The 20804-nt window shown below is 34.8% G+C and overlaps 1 protein-coding gene across 1 annotated transcript in view; it reads left to right on the top strand.

Annotated features, from left to right (window-relative positions):
• TRPM7 (transient receptor potential cation channel subfamily M member 7) overlaps positions 1–20804 on the top strand; it is a 164718-nt gene that overhangs the window by 140703 nt on the left and 3211 nt on the right. Inside the window, exons 29-39 of the mRNA XM_074234686.1 lie at positions 4798–4894; positions 5726–5796; positions 6857–6891; positions 9565–9590; positions 10446–10496; positions 11039–11104; positions 11831–12114; positions 12229–12311; positions 12531–12736; positions 13880–13931; positions 14369–14475. Of these exons, the coding sequence (XP_074090787.1) occupies positions 4798–4894; positions 5726–5796; positions 6857–6891; positions 9565–9590; positions 10446–10496; positions 11039–11104; positions 11831–12114; positions 12229–12311; positions 12531–12736; positions 13880–13931; positions 14369–14475 (1078 nt within the window). The remainder of the gene's footprint in view (positions 1–4797; positions 4895–5725; positions 5797–6856; positions 6892–9564; positions 9591–10445; positions 10497–11038; positions 11105–11830; positions 12115–12228; positions 12312–12530; positions 12737–13879; positions 13932–14368; positions 14476–20804) is intronic.

Genomic DNA, 20804 nt, shown 5'->3' on the forward strand with positions numbered 1-20804 from the left:
TGCTTTTAGGAAGATTTGAATGGAGTAAGGAGAAACTTGAGGCAGGGAGGTGATGTTGGTCTGCACCAGGGTAATGTCAGTGTCAGAGAAGAAAAGAGGTCATTTGTGTATGAGATGTTACAGAGGTAGAAGTGACAGGATTTGACAACAGAATGAAAACATGGGAATGAGAGATCATGAAGAATTGATGATATTTTAGTTTTGAGCCTAGGTGACTTGAAGGTTGATGGTACCCTCAACAGTAGTGGGAAAGTTAGGAAGAGGAGAGAGGGCGACCTAGGGTGGGAGAGCAGATCATAAGGTCAAATTTGAATATGTTGAGTAAAAGATGTTATACAATAAATGCAATTTGAGATGTCCTATGATACCTTTGGTACTTTGAATGCTTATAGAAGTTAATATGTTAAAAGGAAGACTATACATTTAAGTGTTGCTTGATAAAATTCAGTAGAGAACTCTTATGGACTTGTCATATTTTTAGGAATATTTGGAATTTTGTAAAGGACAAGAGCTCTCTTTTCCAACTTATGTTTTCAACTGGTTAAATACTTTAGATGAACACCCCATCTATGCCTTCATTTAAGGAACTTGGGACATCAAGGTGGGGTAAGATGAGTGTATTGAATTATAAAGTGCCTAAGATAACTTCTAGAACACTATTAATAAAGTGCTCCTTTCAAATGAACATGAACCCATTAATGTCTAACTACTTTTTGAGTACGTTCATCTAGTTTTGAATCCCCTTAACTGCACTTTCATCTAATCCATGATTCTCTCCATCTTGTCTCTAATGATGACATGAGAAATTTCATCAAATAATTTGCTAAAATTCAGACTTCTTATGTTTGCAAGAGTCTTCTGATTTTAGTAATACAATAACAATGAAACTAGTGTGATATGATCTATTCTAGAAGCATCTCATGATGCAGTGGTTAGAGTGTTGGGCCTGGTATCAGGAAGACCTGAGTTCAAATTCTATCTCGTGTCCTTACTAGTTGTGTGACCCTACATAAGTCACGTAGCTTCTGTTTCCTGAACACCAAAATGGAGTTAATAGTATAATAAACCCTACCTCTCAGGGTTGTTATAAGGGTCAAATGAGATGATATTCGTAATGCACTTAGCAGAGTGCCTGGTCCCATAGGAGGTACACAATTGATGCTTATTCCTTTCCCTCTTTCTTGATCAACTTCCTGTTGGTTCTTATTAGAAAATAGCTTATAAAGCAAGCCAGTTTCTAGAATTTTACTATACATAGTTCAAGATTTCTACCTATGGGGGCAGCTAAGTGGCACAGTGGATAGAGCACTGGCACTGGAGTGAGGAGGACCTGAATTCAAATTTGGCCTCAGACATTTAATAATTGCCTCACTATGTGTGTGACTTTGGGCAAGTCACTTAACACTATTGCCTTAAATTTTAAAAAAAGATTTCTATTTATGAGGAAGGCAGAATTGAAGCAGCTCAAAGGAAACATGACGTGTGTAAATTTAGAGTACCCAGCCCAGGTGTTCACATGGACTGTTAGTACTCAATATAATTTACTTGTAGTCAAGTAATTTAATATAATCAGGTAATATAATTTCACTTATTTGAGTTTCATTTGTGTTAATTGTTTACTTCTTTTCAATGTAGTCTGATAATATTCTGAGTTTAGAATAAGGAATCAAAAAAAATTTAGTTTTGCTTGTACAGTTGTCTATTATTATCCCACCTATACCGGTCTGTAGTTCCTTCTTTGAGCTTCCTTTCACCCAAGAATTGTGTGATACAAAAATTTTCTCCCATTTGACCACTTCTCATCCCAGGTATATTTTTTTTCCTAGAATAGTTTTGAAAATTTTTGTTGACCTTAATTAGCATTAGTATTGCCACTATAAGCTTATTCTATTATCTCTTGCTTTTCCTACTTCCAAAAGCATCATACTTCCTTTGTCTCATTGCTTTTTTCTGTTAGCTTCTGTCTTTTGTACATATCATTTTTAAAAATCTGAGAGGGTCATTTACTTCCTTGTGCATCTGTATCAGTTTCTCTTTTTCTAATAATTCTTTTTTAATTTTCTTTTGATTCCTGTCACCTTTGGACTGACTCCACAAAGAATTTTAGACTTACAGGATCTTAACTATGATAGTAGTACTGTTAATAATACCCTTTTGTTAGATGGTCAGTATTTCACCCTGTTGCAAAGGAGCAAATGTAAGAGGGTATGTGTGACTGTTAAATGAGTTTTTCCCCCCACTTAATTCTTTGTAGACATAAATCCTATATGTAGAAAGCCATTGTATTAGCAAAAGGCAAAACAAAACCCCTTTTTAAATTTTTTGCTTAGGAGTTGGCAGTTTGCAGTTTTATTTATCTTCATGTAAAAGTGTATATGTTGATTGGTTAGTTTTTGTCCTTCCTTATCAAAGGAAGGCCAAAATGACGTCACTATGTTTGAGACAAATTACAGTATATCTGACAGTGGCTGATCAGATCCAGTATGAGCTTGGAATTCTCTACCACAGGTTAGGCACAAATAGTCCATGTGAACGCCAGGGATGGGTACTCCAGACTTACAGATGTCATGTTTTCTTTCAGCTGCTTTAATTCTAACCTTCTCATAGCACTCTTAGTGATGAGGGCATGCCATGATGGACAGTCCTGTGCCAGTGTCTCCCATGCTGTACAATCAGTTCTAAAGTTCTTAAATGAAACCTTCATGGCATCTTGATAAAGCTTTTTCTGACCCCCCCATGTGAGCACTTGCCCTGTGTTGAGTTGTCCATAGAATAGTTTTGGCAAGCTTATGTCTGGCATTCTAACAACATGTTCTGTCCATCGTAGTTGTATTCTCTGTAGTAATGCTGGAATGTTACGCAGTTTAGCTCGACAAAGGACCTCGGTAACTGATAGCTTCTCTTGCCAGGTGATCTTCAAAATCTTCCTAAGACAATTTAAATGGAAGCAATTAAGTTTCCTGACATGGTGCTGGTAAACTGTCTAGGTTTCACAGGCTTATAGCCATGAGGTCAGCACAACAGCTCTCTAGACCTTCAGTTTGGTAGTCAGTCTGATATCTCTTCTCCCACACTTTCTTTCTGGACCTCCCAGATTCTGAGCTAGCTCTGGCAATGTGTGTGTCACGTGTCAATCTCATTATCGTTGTGTACTTCCCTGGAAAGGATACTATCAAGTTAAGTGAACTTGTCCACAGAATTCAGAACTTTTCCATTTGCTGTTATCAGTGGTTCCTCATGGATTGTGTGGTGCTGGCTGATGGAGCACCTGTGTTTTCTTGGTGTTAATTGTTAGACCAAAATTGGCAGAAGCAGCAGGGAATCAAAACATACTTTGTTGCATCTCAGCTTCAGAGGCTACATTGAGTGCACAATCATCAGCAAACTTTGTGCAGTAGTTAGAAAGGTACATAGTTGTATACTTTTATAATTTTAACATTAGATAGGATCTGATTATCTAATCTATCCTCATTTTTCAGTGAGAGAACTGAGGTACTTTAAAGTTTAGTAGCTTGTCTAAGGTCACACGTGAGACATTTCTCTTGGTCAGAACTTTACTATCTAATAGAATGTAGAATTTACATTTAACAGGATATAAAACAGGGAACCAATAATTACAATAAATACCACTAGGAATACAAAACGCATGAGGAACTTAGAGAAAGGGTGGGATTGCATCACATTCAGATAGAATAGCTAAAGTAGACTTTACGGGAGAAGTGGCATTTACACTGAAGTGAAAAGAATTTTTTTTAATAAAAAATTTTTTTAAAAAAATTCTTTAGAAACTTGATGTGCTTCAACATTTCCGTATATATGAAGAACAAAAATAGAAGATTGTTTATGAAATGGAATCATTACTTATCATTACTAATCATTGCTTAGATGTTTTTGTTTTAGTATATCTTAAATTTAACATAGCAATTCCACCACTGCCCTGCTCATAGTTGTCTTTTTTTCTGAATTTCCCTCTGTTTTCTTCTGTGAATAGGTAGAATTTCAGTAGATGGCTATAGAGAATGAATCTTGTAGGTTGAAAGAATAACATGAGTTGGAGAGGGAGAATTAAATTTTCTAGGAATGAATAGTTTTTTAGTTTTGCTCCATCACAGAGTTCATTGTGATAAGTTGTGTCGGATAGTATTGAGAATGGAAGCTGAAAGGCAGGTTTGGGCTACTTTGAACTCAGAGCCTATTCTTTATTCTTTTGTTAGTGGGAAGCCATTAAAGATTTTATTTTTTAATTAGAATAGTAATGTGATGAAAGACATTTTTAGGAAGACTAACATCTGGTATGCACAGTGGATTGTAAGTGAGACTAGAAATAGGTAGAGCAGTGAGAATCTGACTTGAAATGTTTTTATCTGAGAGGTAAAAAAGACTGATTGTTCTAGGTAGAGGTAATGATGAGATTTGGTTATTAGGTTTAGAAGGAGAAAGAAAGGTGCTTGACTTGTTTCAAACCTGGTTAAGAGAATAATCAATTTTTAAAAATGAATTTTAAAAAGTGGTCATTATGGTTTCAGTTTAGTCATTCATTAAAAGTACCAGTTGGATTAAGATAAACTTTAGGGATATTACAATCCAATGAGATGCTGAGGAAAAGTTCCTAATCACTGAAGTTGTCTTTAGGATGAATCACCATCTTCGTTGAAACTATGTCCCTATATTATTTCTGTAGTAGATGGCATAAAAGGGTGAATTAATCATGATTCTGACCTAACATGGTAATTCTATAAGATTAAACATAGTGATAATAAACAAGCTTATGAAAGATTACTGGAATATTCTCTGCAGAGTGATCTTCCACCTGACAACTCCTTGAAACATGTGAGTTCTTACACTGGATTAACTGAATGTCACAAAACACCCATCTCTCTTCATTCAGACCAAGGTAAATAGTTTGCTTTGTTCTTGGTAATCAAAGGCATACTTTTCCTTCTTAATAAAGAAGGAAAAGAATAAAGAATAGGTGCTGCTACTGATTCTGAGAAAAGCAGTTGGGCATATTGGACATTAAATCCTTAGTCTTCTTTAAATCTTAGTCTTCTTTCTTTTTTGTTTCTTTCATTTGGGGTGGGGCACAAGGCAATGGGGTTAAGTGACTTGCCCAAAGTCACACAGCTAGGTAATTATTAAAAGTATCCGATGTCACATTTGTACTCAGGTCCTCCTGACTCCAGAGGCAGTGCTCTATCCACTATGCTACCTAGCTGCCCCTGTCCTTGGTCTTCTTGATAAAGTATGAGGCAAGGCCATCTGATAAAAAGCAAAAGGATAGTAAAGTGAACCATTTAAATAGTTTTGGTATAGCCATATAAGCAAATGAAGTCTATATAGATGATTTCTGCAAAGATTTGGGAGAGCTACAGAGGATAAGTTAGATAAGTATGAATATGAAGTAGATAAGTTTATCATAATTCTTATTTTTCTCCTGCTAGGCTTTGAGGTCCTCAAGCAAAGAAAAGATTCAGAAAAAGTTTAAGTTCTATACATGCTTAGAAATAAAGTTACAGAGCAGCTGGGTGGTACAGTGGATAGAGCACCGGCCCTGGAATCAGGAAGGACCTGAGTTCAAATGTGGACTCAGAATACCTAGCTGTGTGATCTTGGACAAATCACTAAAGCCCATTGCCCTGCAAAAACTTTAAAAAAAGTTACATCAGCATTCCAAATAATCAAGTTGTTTTAACTTCAAGGCTTTTCTTTTTTTTCTTCTTTTAAGTACAAAACAGCAATAGAAGAGCATCAGCAGAAGACCCCCACAATGTAGATTCCAAAGCAGCCTTACTTTCGGTTTGTGCATTTTATTTAACAATTGAAAAGTTACATTTTATTTAAGATTTTGTAAGACTTTTAAGTAAGATTTTATATTTGTGAACATTAAAAATGTAGTGAAGGCAAGAAATATAGGTAAAATTTCTGACATTAGATCTTTAAAGTAAAATCAGAACATTTAGCTTTATTTAACAAAAACAAAAAAAGCAAGAATTTGTTTTTCTTTGAATACTCCCTACTTTACAGGGACTGACCATCAGCAAACCAAGATAGTTTTATGACTTAGAATAAGATAATTTATAATTCTGATTTTAGAATTAGAAATTAGAATTAAGATTGTGATAGTTTGCTTTATATTGGAATTGAACACAAATTTATGTAAGAAATCTCTTTATATCACTTTAATATGGAGATCATAAGCAATCCTAGCCTCACTCACCTGAAATGTACCTAAGAACCAAAGAGTTTGATAAACAAAATAGACTTCTTAGCTACCCATAATTGTTAAAACAAAAATAATTCAGACATTAAACCTCCATCAGTTAATGCTATCAAAAAAAAAAACCTTAGGTCATCACTCAATTTTGTTGATTCTTAATTTATAATCCATTCTAATAATGTTAATTATCTGATTCCTTTGACCCTAGAAAGATGGGAAGAGACAGGGAAAAAAAACTACTTTTAGATCATAATACAGTGCTTTATGTTAATGAATTTTTTTTAAAAAATGTTAATTTTGAGTAGTAAAGGAAAGCTTCTGATCAGTATGTTCTCTTTAAGAAGGCAGAGGAATATTCAGTATTATTTTTTTAACTTTCAACACAGAATGGTTAAAATAATACTTCTTTTAAAAAGCAGTTTTGGTACCTGGAAAATTTACTTAACAGATAAATGATGCCTTTGAGTGCCTTCCTATAGTTATACCCATTAGTTGTTGATACTTGCATGAAATGATAGTTGTTTTCAAATTGTTGTTTTTAAAGTATAATGCCTGAAATTTAAAAATGGTCTAGCAATTGTATTTTTTTGAGATTATTAAAAATACTTTTTGATTTTTTTTTTTCTCTTTTGATTTAAGGACTGGTTACAAGATAGAACTCCAAATGCTCAAATGTAAGTAGGTTTCCTGAATAAAACTAAATTTTAGATAGATATTCTGTGTGTGTGTGTGTGTGTGTGTGTGTGTGTGTGTGTAATGTCACTTAATGTTGGTTTATTCATGGAAGATTATTTAAGGAATATCTATATTCTTTCTTGTTTTTTCCTTATTCTTTTATTGGCATAGATATTCATAAACTAGTTGACCTTAGTTTCCTCAACTATAAAATGGGGTTAATAATAATGTCTACCTCTCAGGGACTGTGAGGATCAAGCAAGATAATATGTAAAGTATTTTGCAAACCTCAAGGGATAATATAAATGCTATTTATTCACATTTACCTAGTAAATCGGAAAATATAAGAAAAGATGGGAAGAGTCATTTGAGTATCTGTCTTTAAGACAAGCACACTAGTGTGTTGTTGGTGAAGCTGTCAATTAGTAACATTCTTAAAAGCAGTTTGAAATTTCATTCCATTTCATTTATAAGTTTGTCTATCCTTTCCCCAGTCAATGGGTATCTACTTTCATTCCAGTAATTTGCTATCACATAAAGTGATACTGTCCTGTTTACATATAGATGGTTACACCAATATAGATAATTCATGGAACTTTTTTGTCAGCAACCTCCTTGGGGTACATACCTAGTATGGGTAAGGATATTTTAGTCACTTGATATGCTTAATTCCAAATTGCTTTTAAGAAAGTTATTAGTATCCCCAATTTATGAGGTAATGTGACTTGCCCCAAGTCACACAGTAAGTTTCTAAGGCAGAACAAACTTGGGTCTTTCTTATTCTTTAAGCCCAGCACTTTTATCCACTGTGCCACCTAGCTGCCCAAACCTTACTTTTGTTTTGTTTTGCCTTCCTCTTTGTGCTAGTGATTTGGAACATTCTTTCATTTTTTTTTCAATAATTTGCAATATTCTTTAGAGAACTGGTTATTCATATGCTTGTCAACAATGTTTTCATATAATAGCAGAATCCAAAAGAAAAGGAAATCCTATTCAGAAGAACTACAAAGTGCATGGATATTTTGAGTCATTCTACCAAAATGCAAAAAATATTTATATAGATTAAATTACAAAATACTCCTTAAATAAATTTAAAATAATCCAATTAGCTAGAGCAGTATTCAGTGCTTATATCTAGGCATGCCAGTATAATGAAAATTACAATTAATATAAAGAACGCTGTCTAATCAAACTATCAAAGGATACTTTACAGAGTTGATTAAATAATAGCAAAATTCACTTGAAGGAACAAAAGATCTAGAATAGTAAGAAAAATAATGAGAAAAATGGGAGAAAAAAATTAGGAATAGTATTTCCAGATATCAAATTGTATTATTAAAGCAGCAATCGTCAAAACCATTTGGCACTGGTTAAAAAAGGGGGAATAGTATAAATAATGGAATTCAGTAACAAGGTTTGATAAATCTGAAACTCAGTGACCTAGGAAAGAATTACAGGACCTAGAATTTCATGACTTTGTCATTAGCTGTTTTTATCACTCTAAATATCTGGAAGATTAGCTACTGGGTCAAACATTAGTAGGCAGTATGGTGGCTCAGTGGACAGAACACTGGACCTGGAGTCTAAAAGACTTCTCTTCCTAAATTCAAATCTGATCTTTGACACTTAACTAGCAATGTAACCCTGGGAAAGTTACTTCATACTGTTTGCTTCAGTCCATCATCTTTAAAATGAACTGAAAAAGAAAAGGTCAAACCACTCCAGGATCTTTCCCAAGAAAACTCCAAATGGAATCACAAAGGGTCGCACATGATTGAAATGACTGAATAGCAGGCATTAAAGGCAACTATTTCTGGTAGTCAAAAGTTCTTGAACATAGGATGCATACCCTAGCCAATGAGGAAGCCACCAAAAGTAGGTGTGATTTCTTTTGTTAAATCAGTTTTTTTTGTTGGTGTTTTTGACAAATTCTATCAGGAAAAACATTCATTTAGAGATTAAAATATATTGCATGTAGAGTACTAACCTCAAAGATACACCCAAAAATGACATGTAAGACTCAAAAGAATTCTCTAACAAAATAATATCTTCAGGTTGAGATTTTTCCTTACAGGTGAACATTTTAAAAAAATTGGTGATGAAGCTAAATGGAAATACATTGTTTTTCTTCTTAATGGAATACATACCCTTCATTCAGAGTGCCTCCATTTGTATGTATATCCATTTATTCCATGCCTATCTAATGGCATGAAACAGAGTAACCAACACTTAAGGAGAAATTCTAAAACATGCAAAGTCTTGTATGAAATCATAATGAGCTCAGTATATACTAATTCCCTATGAAGAATCCCTTTCCCATTTTCAGGGGTTGAATTCTAAATATCATTACAAATGAAGAAATCAGTGAAATGAGACTGCATATGGTGGACAAAGAATACTCCACAATTTGTAAACACTTTAAAGTAAATATGAAGAGAATATTACTTATTTTATAGGTAAGACCCTGAAGTCACAAGTTATTAACCAAGTAGATATAGTTAGCAATGAGGATGTCCTATAATAATATGATTAATTTTATTCATAATCATTTTATAGTAAAGCCCCCCCCCAAAAAAGCAAGTTAAATGATAAGATGAGAATATATTAAATGGGAGAATATATTAACAATTTTCACAACTTTTGCCTTGTCCCTTTATGTAACATTTCTCCAGGCCACCAGAAGAGGAAACAGCAAATGGTAAGAAGTAAAGTTTCTTTATTGTACAGAAATTAGGAAATGTGAGATATAGACCATGTTTCTTCTAGATAGTAAATTATCCTGTTCTTCAATCCTTTTTTTAAAATAGTCAGAAATTCAGACCTCATGCTGACATAACCTCCTTTTTTGATGTTTTTACATTTCAAATGGTCATCTTATTATAGGTACACAATTATTCTGAATCCATGCCCATAGAACAGCAGTTCTGATTAACTCAGCCTAGTGCTGAACTCTGATAGCCAAAAATAGATGCTTTTCCTAGATCCCGAACTATTAAATGCCAGAGATAAGAATACTGGGAGGAGAGGAATTGTGAGGACATGAATGCTACATCCTTTCTCCACCATGCTCAGCATTCTTCCCATAGTCCATGATGCAATTAAACAGGATCCTAGAGAGGCTTTAATTACCTTTGAAGCAATCCAGTACCATTTTATTACTGCTTCACATAATCAGATTGAATTTTTTCTTTAAAGTTTTTTTTAATTCATTTATTTTATAATTTTGGACATCTTTTTAATTGTTTCCCCCCCAAAAAAAAAATGTAATTCCATTTTCTTGAATGTGTAATAGGAATCTAATTTATTTTAAAATTTTAAACATTACATTCCTATCTATTCTCCCCACTTCTTGTATATAAGTAGATTTTTGCATATTGTCTCCCTTCTTGGAATTTTGAATTCCTGGAAGGTAAGGACTGTTTTTGCCTTTCTTTGTACCCCCAGTTCTTTGCACATGGTAGACACCCAGGCACACTTCAAGTGCCTAATAAATGCTTATTGATTGACCGCCAGTTAATTCTGTAGAGTCATATTTATCTATTTGCCATTTTAGGTATTGCATCTCCTTTTAAGCCAGTTTTGGATATAAATTACTACTATTCAGGTCAGTAATATCAAAAACTGAAAATGAAGATGTGTCATTCCTTTGTTCTGGTAATAAATCTGGTAAAAATTTACAGTATTAAAAACAAACTTGTATTTAAAACCCTCCATTTCTGACTCCATCCTGTCTTTCCAGACTTATTTATTATTCCCTACACACATACTGTGTTCCAGCAAAATTGACCTATTTACTTTTCCCTAACCAAAAACCCATCTTCATACAATAAACCCGGGTTTACATCCCACCGTAGTTTTTTATAATCTTTAAGTTCCTTCAGGATTCAATTCAGGTGCCACATCTAACAGATCCCCAAAATATTTTTAGTGATTTCTCTCATCAAATTTTGTTGCCTCTATCTGTTTAAATGTATTTAATACCCACTCTTCCAAATGGAATCCAAGTTCCTTGTAGGCAAGGACAGGTTTTCATGTTGTCTTTTTTATTCCTAGCAGCCAGCATGGTCCCTTACATGTAGTTTGTACTTCATAAAGATTTACTAAATGAATGAATATTTAAAGTTTTATTTTTATGTCCTTGTGCAGCTGTGGAAAGAAATAACCTGATGAGGTTATCACAGAGCATTCCATTTACTCCTGTGCCTCCAAGAGGTAAAACTAAATATCATTTCTTCTGTATGTTCATTTTTAATTTATAGTTATTCCATTGGAGCAGCTAGGTGGCATAAATGGATACAGCACTAGCCCTGGTGACAGGAGGACCTGAATTCAAATCTGGCCCCAGACACTTGAAACTTACTGTGTGATCTTGAGCAAGTCACTTAAGCCTTATTGCCCCTGTATCCATGACCATCTTGAGTCATCCTGATTCATATCTGGTCATTGGACCCAGAAGACTCCAGAGGAGAACATGAAGCTAGTGGCTTAGCCCAGGACCTGAGTCTCTTATTCAAATCTAATTCACATGCAGGTCATGGCATCATCTCCCTGATGTCGTGGTCTTCTTCTGGAGTGAAGGAAAAACAACAGTTTATTGTCATAATATTGATGGGGGGGATAGGAAGAGTCTGAGAGAGATGCTGTGGCTTGCTTCCATATTTAATTCAGTACTTTGGAGGTTAAATCTAGAAGCATTAAAGTTTTCTAATCCAATTCCCTGGATATATAGTGGGGTGGCCAGCTAAAAATATTTTTTTGTAATTTTTTAATTCACACCTAAAGAATTCAGTTTCAAATCCAAAAATAAATATTTGGACAGGCCCATTGATAGTTTTCAATTCATTTTTGAAATGTTATTTCTTGTCATATTTTATTAACTTGTTTTTCTTTATAGGGCTATTTATTTAAAGTTAACATATGTTTCCCTTGATATTGCAGGTGAGACAGTCACAGTATATCGATTAGAAGAAAGTTCTCCCAACATTTTGAATAATAGCATGTCATCTTGGTCACAACTAGGACTGTGTGCTAAAATAGAATTTTTAAGTAAAGAAGAAATGGGAGGAGGTTTACGAAGAGCTGTCAAAGTACTATGTACTTGGTCAGAATATGAAATCCTCAAATCAGGACATCTTTATATCATCAAGTCCTTTCTTCCTGAAGTAGTCAATACATGGTCAAGTGTTTACAAAGAAGACACAGTGCTGCATCTGTGTCTCAGAGTAAGTGCCAGTGACTGTATAAAAACAGAAAATAGTCTTTCTTTTCTGAAGTATAATGATAAATATAAGAACCTGTTTTTATTAGCTTAGTTGAATAAAATTTTTCTCCCCTAGGAAATCCAGCAACAGAGAGCAGCACAAAAGCTCACCTTTGCTTTTAACCAAATGAAGCCAAAATCTATTCCATATTCTCCAAGGTAAATCTTTGATCAGTTCATTTCTGAAGCCTGAACTAGTCTGGAGAGAGAGTTGCTTCTTTTCAATATGCCAAAGTAATAATGTCAGTGTACCAGTATTTGAAAGTATAGACAAGATAATTAAGATTTGATTAAAATATTAGTAAATACTGTTGGAAATTCTGAGTAAATAAATTATCCTTATTTGATAATTTAATGTTCATCAATATTTTTCTTAAGGTTCCTAGAGGTTTTCCTGCTTTATTGCCATTCTGCTGGACAGTGGTTTGCAGTAGAAGAATGTATGACTGGAGAGTTTAGAAAATATAATAATAATAATGGTGATGAAATAATCCCAACCAATACTCTGGAAGAAATCATGCTAGCCTTTAGCCACTGGACATATGAATATACAAGAGGGGAGTTGTTGGTACTTGATTTACAAGGTAAATTCAATTAAATTTTGCCCGAGAAGAAATGATAAGTATTGTAAAGTCTAAAATTGTTCGTTACTCAGCCTTCTCAAGTAGTCATGTAGCTTTCTTTCTCCCCCTTTTTGGTTTTAGATGTCCTCTTCAGTTTGAACTTTGAGTGAGGGAACTATAGAATTGGAACAGGAAATGTTATTTTCAGACTTTTACTAACCATCTTAAGAATTGCAGCCAGTGAGCATACCAATTGAATACAAATAAAAACTTGAAAAATTTTAGTATGTAACATCTTGTTTATATAAAATCTTGTTTATATAACTTTAGCAAGCCCCTTATTCATAGTAGGCTTATCTGGGTTGCTTGTTCTCCTTTAGGTTTATTGTCAAAATTGGGCATGACAGGTAGTTTTTTTTTCCTCCTTATACTGTCTCATCTCCAAGGAGTTACTACTCTATTCTAGTTAGCTAGCTGTGTTTTATGTCTAAACAGAATTTTTCTTTCAAGGTCTTGTTAAACACAAACACTTTTCATTAATGAATTTATAATTAATTTTGTTTCCTTTTTATCTTAAATAAAAATTATATTCTGATTTTTTTAGAAGTGGAGTTAAGGTAGCAGAGAGAGAGCTTTAGCTTTTGAGGAAAGACCTGGATTCAAAATCTGCCCACTGAGTTGTGGAACCATGAGCAAGTCACTTAAACTCTAAGCCTCAGTCTCTTCCTGAGTTGGTAAAATGAGGAAAATAATCATTTTTAGTTGTTAGTGCTCTCTACATTCAAGGATATTATAAGATGAGGATATATATTTTCTATGGCTGTTGACTCACCTGAAAACATTGAGTTTCCTTTTAATGATAAATGATTAAGATGGATAAACTTATGGCAGGGTTGTTCCTCCCTTGGCTGTTGTTGCACCTAAAAAATGGTTGCTAAAGGAGATGAGTCCTCTCACCTGTTAGCCTTGACATTTGATTGCCAGTAATGCCAGAAATTATGTTTGTTATTCTGGAATACAGCACCAGGAAGTCAGATCCTAAAAAGTAATCTTAAGAGGATACTTTCATAGTTGAGCAGGGAAGAAAAATCATTGAATTGTACAGTTGTCGTGTCAATGACAAATCTCTTCTATAATAAAAATCTTTCTTTTGTGTATATGAAGGTGTGGGTGAGAATCTGACAGATCCATCTGTGATAAAAGCAGGAGAAAAGAGGTAATATTGGATTTAATAGCTTTTTAATGCATAAATTAAAACTCATCACTTGAGAGGGAAAGTTTAACTAAGTCATCTCAGACAAGTTCCTTAATGGAACTCAGGATTTAGTGGTGGGATATGATGCAGACGCGTAACTGTGACAAAAAGTAACTCAAGTATATCAGAAATATTGACAATAAATATGTGTGGCTGGTGAAGGATCAGAGAAGACTCATGGAAAAGGAGGCATGGGAGTTGGGTTTTAAAAATGGATAGAAATTCAGGAGGTAAAGATACTACAAGAAAGAGAAACTGCATGAGCAAAAGCCTAGATGTGCTATCTTTAAGCAAGAGCACAGAATGGAGATGATTTAACAAGGCCCTGGGAGGTAAGAAGGATTTAAACTTGCCTTGTTAATAATTCTTTACTTCTGTTTTGCATAACTATTTCAAAGGTCATCTGATATGGTTTTTGGGCCAGCAAACTTAGGAGAAGATGCAATAAAGAACTTTCGAGCAAAGCATCACTGTAATTCTTGCTGTAGGAAACTTAAGCTTCCAGGTAAAATTTTTTCTTTTTTATGAAAACATGTTACCTGTTTGGACTAGCCTTAGGTTTATTCCTACCTGCCAAACCACGAATTTTTTTGGCCAAAACAATGCCCAATAAAGACCTATCTAAAGAATACTTTGCTTGGTGTGAATGTCAACTATATCTTTCCATGTCTTCCTGAGGAAAGTCATAACATTAGCTTTTTGGATCTTTTTCACTGAAAATAAAAGCATTAGGAAATGAGATTTGGTGAAATAAACAAGGTAGCATTGGAGTCAGAACTAAGTAGACCTTTAGTCACTGTACCACTCAGTTTTTCAATTCAGTATACTTTTTATTGGTTATCTGGTTATCTAGTTGCTTCAGTTACAGAAACAAAATGTAATCTTTCCCTACCTTTAAGGATCTTATATTATAATGGAGGTAAGACTAGGTAGGAGAAGAAAAGGGGGAGTATTATAACAAGTGGGTCCTATTAGAGATCTATTAGAGAACATTTGAACTGAATTCTAAAGGAATCCAGGTAGTAGAGATGAAGAGGGAGAGCATTCCAGGATCAAAGGCTTGGGAATGAAAAATATTGTTTTCTTTAGGTTACAGCAAGTAAATGAATTTAGTTTGAATCATAGGGCACATGATAAGGGAGCATATGCAATCTGGAATGATAAGTTAAAAGTCGGTTAACATCAAAAATTCAAGATTTTAATGAAGCTGTATTGCCCTGTGGTTCTCAAGCAGCAATAAATGTTAATTAAATTGGTATTCAATATGATTTGTGAAGCATTTAATTTGGTGATAATGAATGTAGGATTTTTCTAAAAATATTATTATTTGGGTCAGGTAGTAATAAATTTAGTTTGTGCTCCCTAAGTATAGTTATGAAAAAAGAAAATTTGCTGTCATATAATAAAGTTTAATGTTTCAATGATTATTTGAAATAAACAAGATTGCATTTATTCTAGGAAGATACTAAACACAGCTCACTGGTAAACTAATGAATCGTATAGATAAGAGTTGTTAATCAACTTTATTAATAGTAACAAACATGTCTAACAACAGAATTGCAGCTAAGTCCTTTATAATTTAACCTAGCCAGACCCACATAATTTTTTCTTTTTTTTTTCTTTTTTTTTCCCTGGTTACATGCAAAAATAAGCTTCAGCATTCACTTTTAAAACCTTGAGTTCCAAATTCTTTCGCTTCTATCTCATACCTGCTCATTGAGAAAGCAAGTTATTTGATATAGGTTAAAAATATGTAGTCATGAGGGGCGGCTAGGTGGCGCAGTGGCTAAAGCACCAGCCCTGGAGTCAGGAGGACCTGAGTTCAAATCCAGCCTCAGACATAATAATTACCCAGCTGTGTGGCCTTGGGCAAGCCACTTAACCCCATTGCCTTGCAAAAACCTAAAAAAAAAATGTAGTCATGGAAACATTAACCACAGTTGTCATGTTGTAAAAAGCAAATATAATCTCCCCTTCCCCCACCCCTGGGCCCAAAAAGGGCAAATCTCAGAAATAAAAATATAGTATGCTTCAATCAATCAAACACCATCATATCTGTCCTTTAGAGTTCTCGAGTCACAGCATTACTGAGAAAGTCATTCACATGGGGTGGCTGAAGCACCAGCCCTGAAGTCAGGAGTACCTGGGTTCAAATCCGGTCTCAGACACTTAATAATTACCTAGCTGTGTGGCCTTGGGCAAGCCACTTAACCCCATTTGCCTTGCAAAAAAATACCAAAGAAAAGTCATTCACAACTGATCATCCTACAACATTGCTATTACTTTTTTAGTTTTTGCAAGGCAATGGGGTTAAGTGGCTTGCCCAAGGCCACACAGCCACACATGTAGGTAATTATTGTGTCTGAGGCTGGATTTGAACCCAGGTACTCCTGACTCCAGGGCCGGTGCTCTATCCACTGCACCACCTAGCTGCCCCACTATTACTTTTTATACAGTACATTCGTTTCCCATTTCATCTGCTGATGTAGGTTGTTTACTATGAGCATCCATCATTTCTTTTTTTTTGTTGTTTTTTTAATTAAAGATAATATTTGAGTTTTACAATTTCCCCCCCAATCTTACTTCCCCCCACCCACCCACCCCCACAGAAAGCAATTTGTCAGTCTTTACTTTGTTTCCATGTTGCACATTGATCCAAATTGAGTGTGATGAGAGAGAAATCATATCCTTAAGGAAGAGACAAGAAGTCTAAGAGATATATAATAAAATATCTGGTTGTGTTTTTTTTCCCCTAAATTAAAGGGAATAGTCCTTGAACTTTGTTCAAACTCCATGGCTCTTTATCTGGATACAGAGTATTCTCCATTGCAGACAGCCCAAAATTGTTCCTGATTGTTGCACTGATGGAATGAGCAAGTCCTTCAAGGTGGAATGAGCAAGTCCTTCAAGGTTGAGCATCACCCCCATGTTGCTGTTAGGGTATACAGTGTTTTTCTGGTTCTGCTCATCTCGCTCAGCATCAGTTCATGAAAATCCCTCCAGGCTTCCCTGAATTCCCACCCCTCCTGGTTTCTAATAGAACAATAGTGTTCTATGACATCCATATACCATGGTTTGCCAAGCCATTCCCCAATTGAAGGATATTTACTTGATTTCCAATTCTTTGCCACCACAAACAGTAGTGATATTGCTAGGTCAAAGGGTATGTCCATCATTTCTTAAGAATAGCATTTCATCTTAATCACTTAACACACTTTGTTCAGCTATTCCTCAACTGATGGACATCCCCTCAATTTCCAGTTCTTTGCCACCAAAAAAAAGAGGAACTATAAATACACTTATACATATAGGTCCTTTTCCTTTCTGTTTTTCATCTCTTCTGGAATATAGACCTGGCAGTAGCATTGTTAGGACAAAGGATAGGCATGGTTTTATGGCTCTTTGGGCATAGTTGCAAAATGCTCTACAGAATTGTTGAACCCTTTCACAACTCCTCCAACAGTGTATCACTGTCTCATTTTTCCTACATACCCTCTAACATTTGTCATTTTCTCTTTCTGTCCTATTAGCCAATCCTGTAGTTACAAAGTAGTACCTCACACCTCTCAGACTGGCCAATATGACCAGAAAGGATAATGATCATTGTTGGAAGGGTTGTGGGAAATCTAGGACACTATTACACTGTGGAGCTGTGAACTCATCCAACCTTTCTGGAGAGAAATTTGGAACTACACCCAAAGGGCAACAAAAATGTGCATGCCCTTTGATCCAGCAATACCACTACTGGGCCTATACCCTGAAGAGATGATGAAAAAGGGTAAAAACATCATCATAGAAGCCCTGTTTGTGGTGGCAAAGAATTGGAAATCAAGTAAATGTCCTTCAATTGGGGAATGGCTTAGCAAACCGTGGTATATGTATGTCATGGAACACTGTGTTCTATTAGAAACCAGGAGGGGTGGGAATTCAGGGATGCCTGGAGGGATTTGCATGAACTGATGTTGAGCGAGATGAGCAGAACCAGAAAAACACTGTACACTCTAACAGCAACATGGGGACAATGATCAACCTTGATGGACTTGCTCATTCCATCAGTGCAACAGTCAGGGACAATTTGGGACTGTCTGCAATGGAGAATACCATCTGTATCCAGATAAAGAACCATGGAGTTTGAACAAAGACCAAGGACTATTCCCTTTAATTTAGAAAAAAAAAATCATGATATCTTATTGTCTGATCTTATCTCTTATACTTTGTTTCTTCCTTAAGGATATGATTTCTCTCTCATCACACTCAATTTGGATCAATGTGCAACATGGAAACATTGTAAAGACTGACAAATGGCTTTCTATGGGGGCAGAAGTAAGATTGGGAGAAAAATTGTAAAACTCAAAATAAAATCTTTAATAACAAAAGTAGTACCTCAGAATTGTTTCAACTTGGATTTTTCCTGTCAGTAGTGAGTTAGGACATTTTTTTTAAATGATTTACATAGCATTGATAACCTCATCTGAAAAGTATTCATATTTTTGATCATTTTATCAATTGGGGAATGTCTCTTATTTTTTATAAATTTGACTCAGTTCTCTTTACCAGAAAAACTTGTTTCAATATTTTTTCCCACAGTGACTATTGCTTCTATATTTCCCCCTCTATCCTATTTAACCAAACTCCATTTATTCTATTCTCTCTCTCCATTTCCTCAAGTGTTTTGCATCTGACTAACCTCTCCCACAATCTTCCTTCCCTTCTGTCATTCAACCTACCCATCCCCTTTGCCACCTTCTCTCATCCCTTTCCTCTCCTAATTTTCATCTAGAGAAAGATAGATTTCTGTTCCCAGTTGAGTGTGTATATTATTCCTTCTCTGAACCAGTTCCAATGAGAGTAAGATTCACTCACTCTCCTTCACTTTCTCCCCCCTTCCACTCTCTTTTCTTGTCTCTTATATGAAATAACTTATCGCATTTTACTTTCCCCTTTCTCCTAATACATTCTTCTCTTACCCATCTTTTTTTAATTAAAGATTTTATTTATTTTGAGTTTTACTATTTTCCCCCTAATCTTACTTCCCTTCCCCCACCCCCCACAGAAGACAACCTGTCAGTCTTTACATTGTTTCCATGGTACACATTGATCCAAATTGAGTGTGATGACAAAGAAGTCATATCCTTAAGGAAAAAAACAAAGTATAAGAGATAACAAGATCAGACAATAAGATATCAGGTTTTTTCCCTAAATTTAAGGTAATAGTCCGTGGTCTTTGTTCAAACTCCACAGTTGTTTCTCAGGATACAGATGATATTCTCCATCACAGACAGCCCCAAATTGTCCCTGATTGTTGCACTGATGGAATGAACGAGTCTATCAAGGTTCATCATCACCCCCCCATGTTGCTGTTAGGGTGTACAGTGTTTTTCTGGTTCTGCTCATCTCACTCAGCATCAGTTTATGCCAATCCCTCCAGGCTTCCCTGATTTCCCATCCCTCCTGGTTTCTAATAGAACAATAGTCTTACCCATCTCTTTGATATGTTATCCCTTCAAATTCAACTCCCACCTGTCTCTCTCTCTCTCTCTCTCTCTCTCTCTATATATATATATATATATATATATATATATATATATATATATATATATATATATATATATTTATATATATATAAATATATATATATATAAATATATATTCCTTCTAATTGCCCTAATAAATGAGAAAGTTCATATGAATTATCAGTACCATATTCCCCTGCAAGAATGTAAACAATTCAACATCATTAAGTCCCTTTAGATTTGCCTTTCCTGTTTACCTTATATGCTTCACTTGAGTCCTTTATTTAAAGTTCATACTTTCTCTTCAGCTCTGGCTGTTGTTTCATCAGGGAAGTTTGAAAGTCCCCTATTTCATTGAATGTCCATTTTTTCCCATGATGGTATATGTTCAATTTTGCTGGGTAATTGATTCTTGGTTGTAATCCAAGCTCTTTTATCATCCTGAATATCATATTCCAATCCCTGTGATCCCTTAATGTATTGGGGTTTTTTTTGTTTTTTTTTAGGATTTTGCAAAGGCAAATGGGGTTAAGTGGCTTGCCCAAGGCCACACAGCTAGGTATTTATTAAGTGTCTGAGACCAGATTTGAACCCAGGTACTCCTGACTCCAAGGCCAGTGCTTTATCCACTACGCCACCTAGCCACCCCATGATCCCTTAATGTAGAAGCTGCTTAAATAGCCTATATTTATCCTGACTGTGGCATGATATTAAATTGATTGTTTCTGGCTGCTTGTGGTATTTTCTCCTTGACTTGAGAGTTCTGAAATTTGGCTATAATATTCCTGGCAGTTTTCATTTTGGAATCTCTTTCAGGAGATGATTTGTGAATCTTTTCAATTTCTATTTTTATCCTCTGCTTCAGGGCAATTTTCCTTAATAATTTATTGATAAATCATGTCTAGGCTCTTTTTTGGGTCATGGCTTTCAGGTAATCCAATAGTTTTTAAATTATCTTTTCTAGATCTGTTTTTGAGGTTAATTATTTTTCCATTGAGATATTTTACATTTTCTTTGAGTTTTTCATTCTTTTGATTTTGTTTTATTGTTTCTTGATTTCTCACAAAGTCATCAGCTTCCCTTTAAGGCTCAATTTTAATATTTTAAGGAATTATTTTCTTAAGTGTGACTTTGTATCTCCTTTTCCATTTGGCCAATTGTGCTTTTAAGGCATTCTTCTCCTTATTGTACTTTTTTGCACAATATACCTTTTATATCTTCTCCTTTTTTGGACCTCCTTTTCCATTTGGCCCAGTCTGATTTTTAAGATGTTATTAATCAGGTTTTTGTATCTTCTTCACCAAGCTATTTGACTCAGTTT

This window comes from Macrotis lagotis, chromosome 4 (assembly GCF_037893015.1).
Source record: "Macrotis lagotis isolate mMagLag1 chromosome 4, bilby.v1.9.chrom.fasta, whole genome shotgun sequence".
NCBI lineage: Eukaryota > Metazoa > Chordata > Mammalia > Peramelemorphia > Peramelidae > Macrotis > Macrotis lagotis.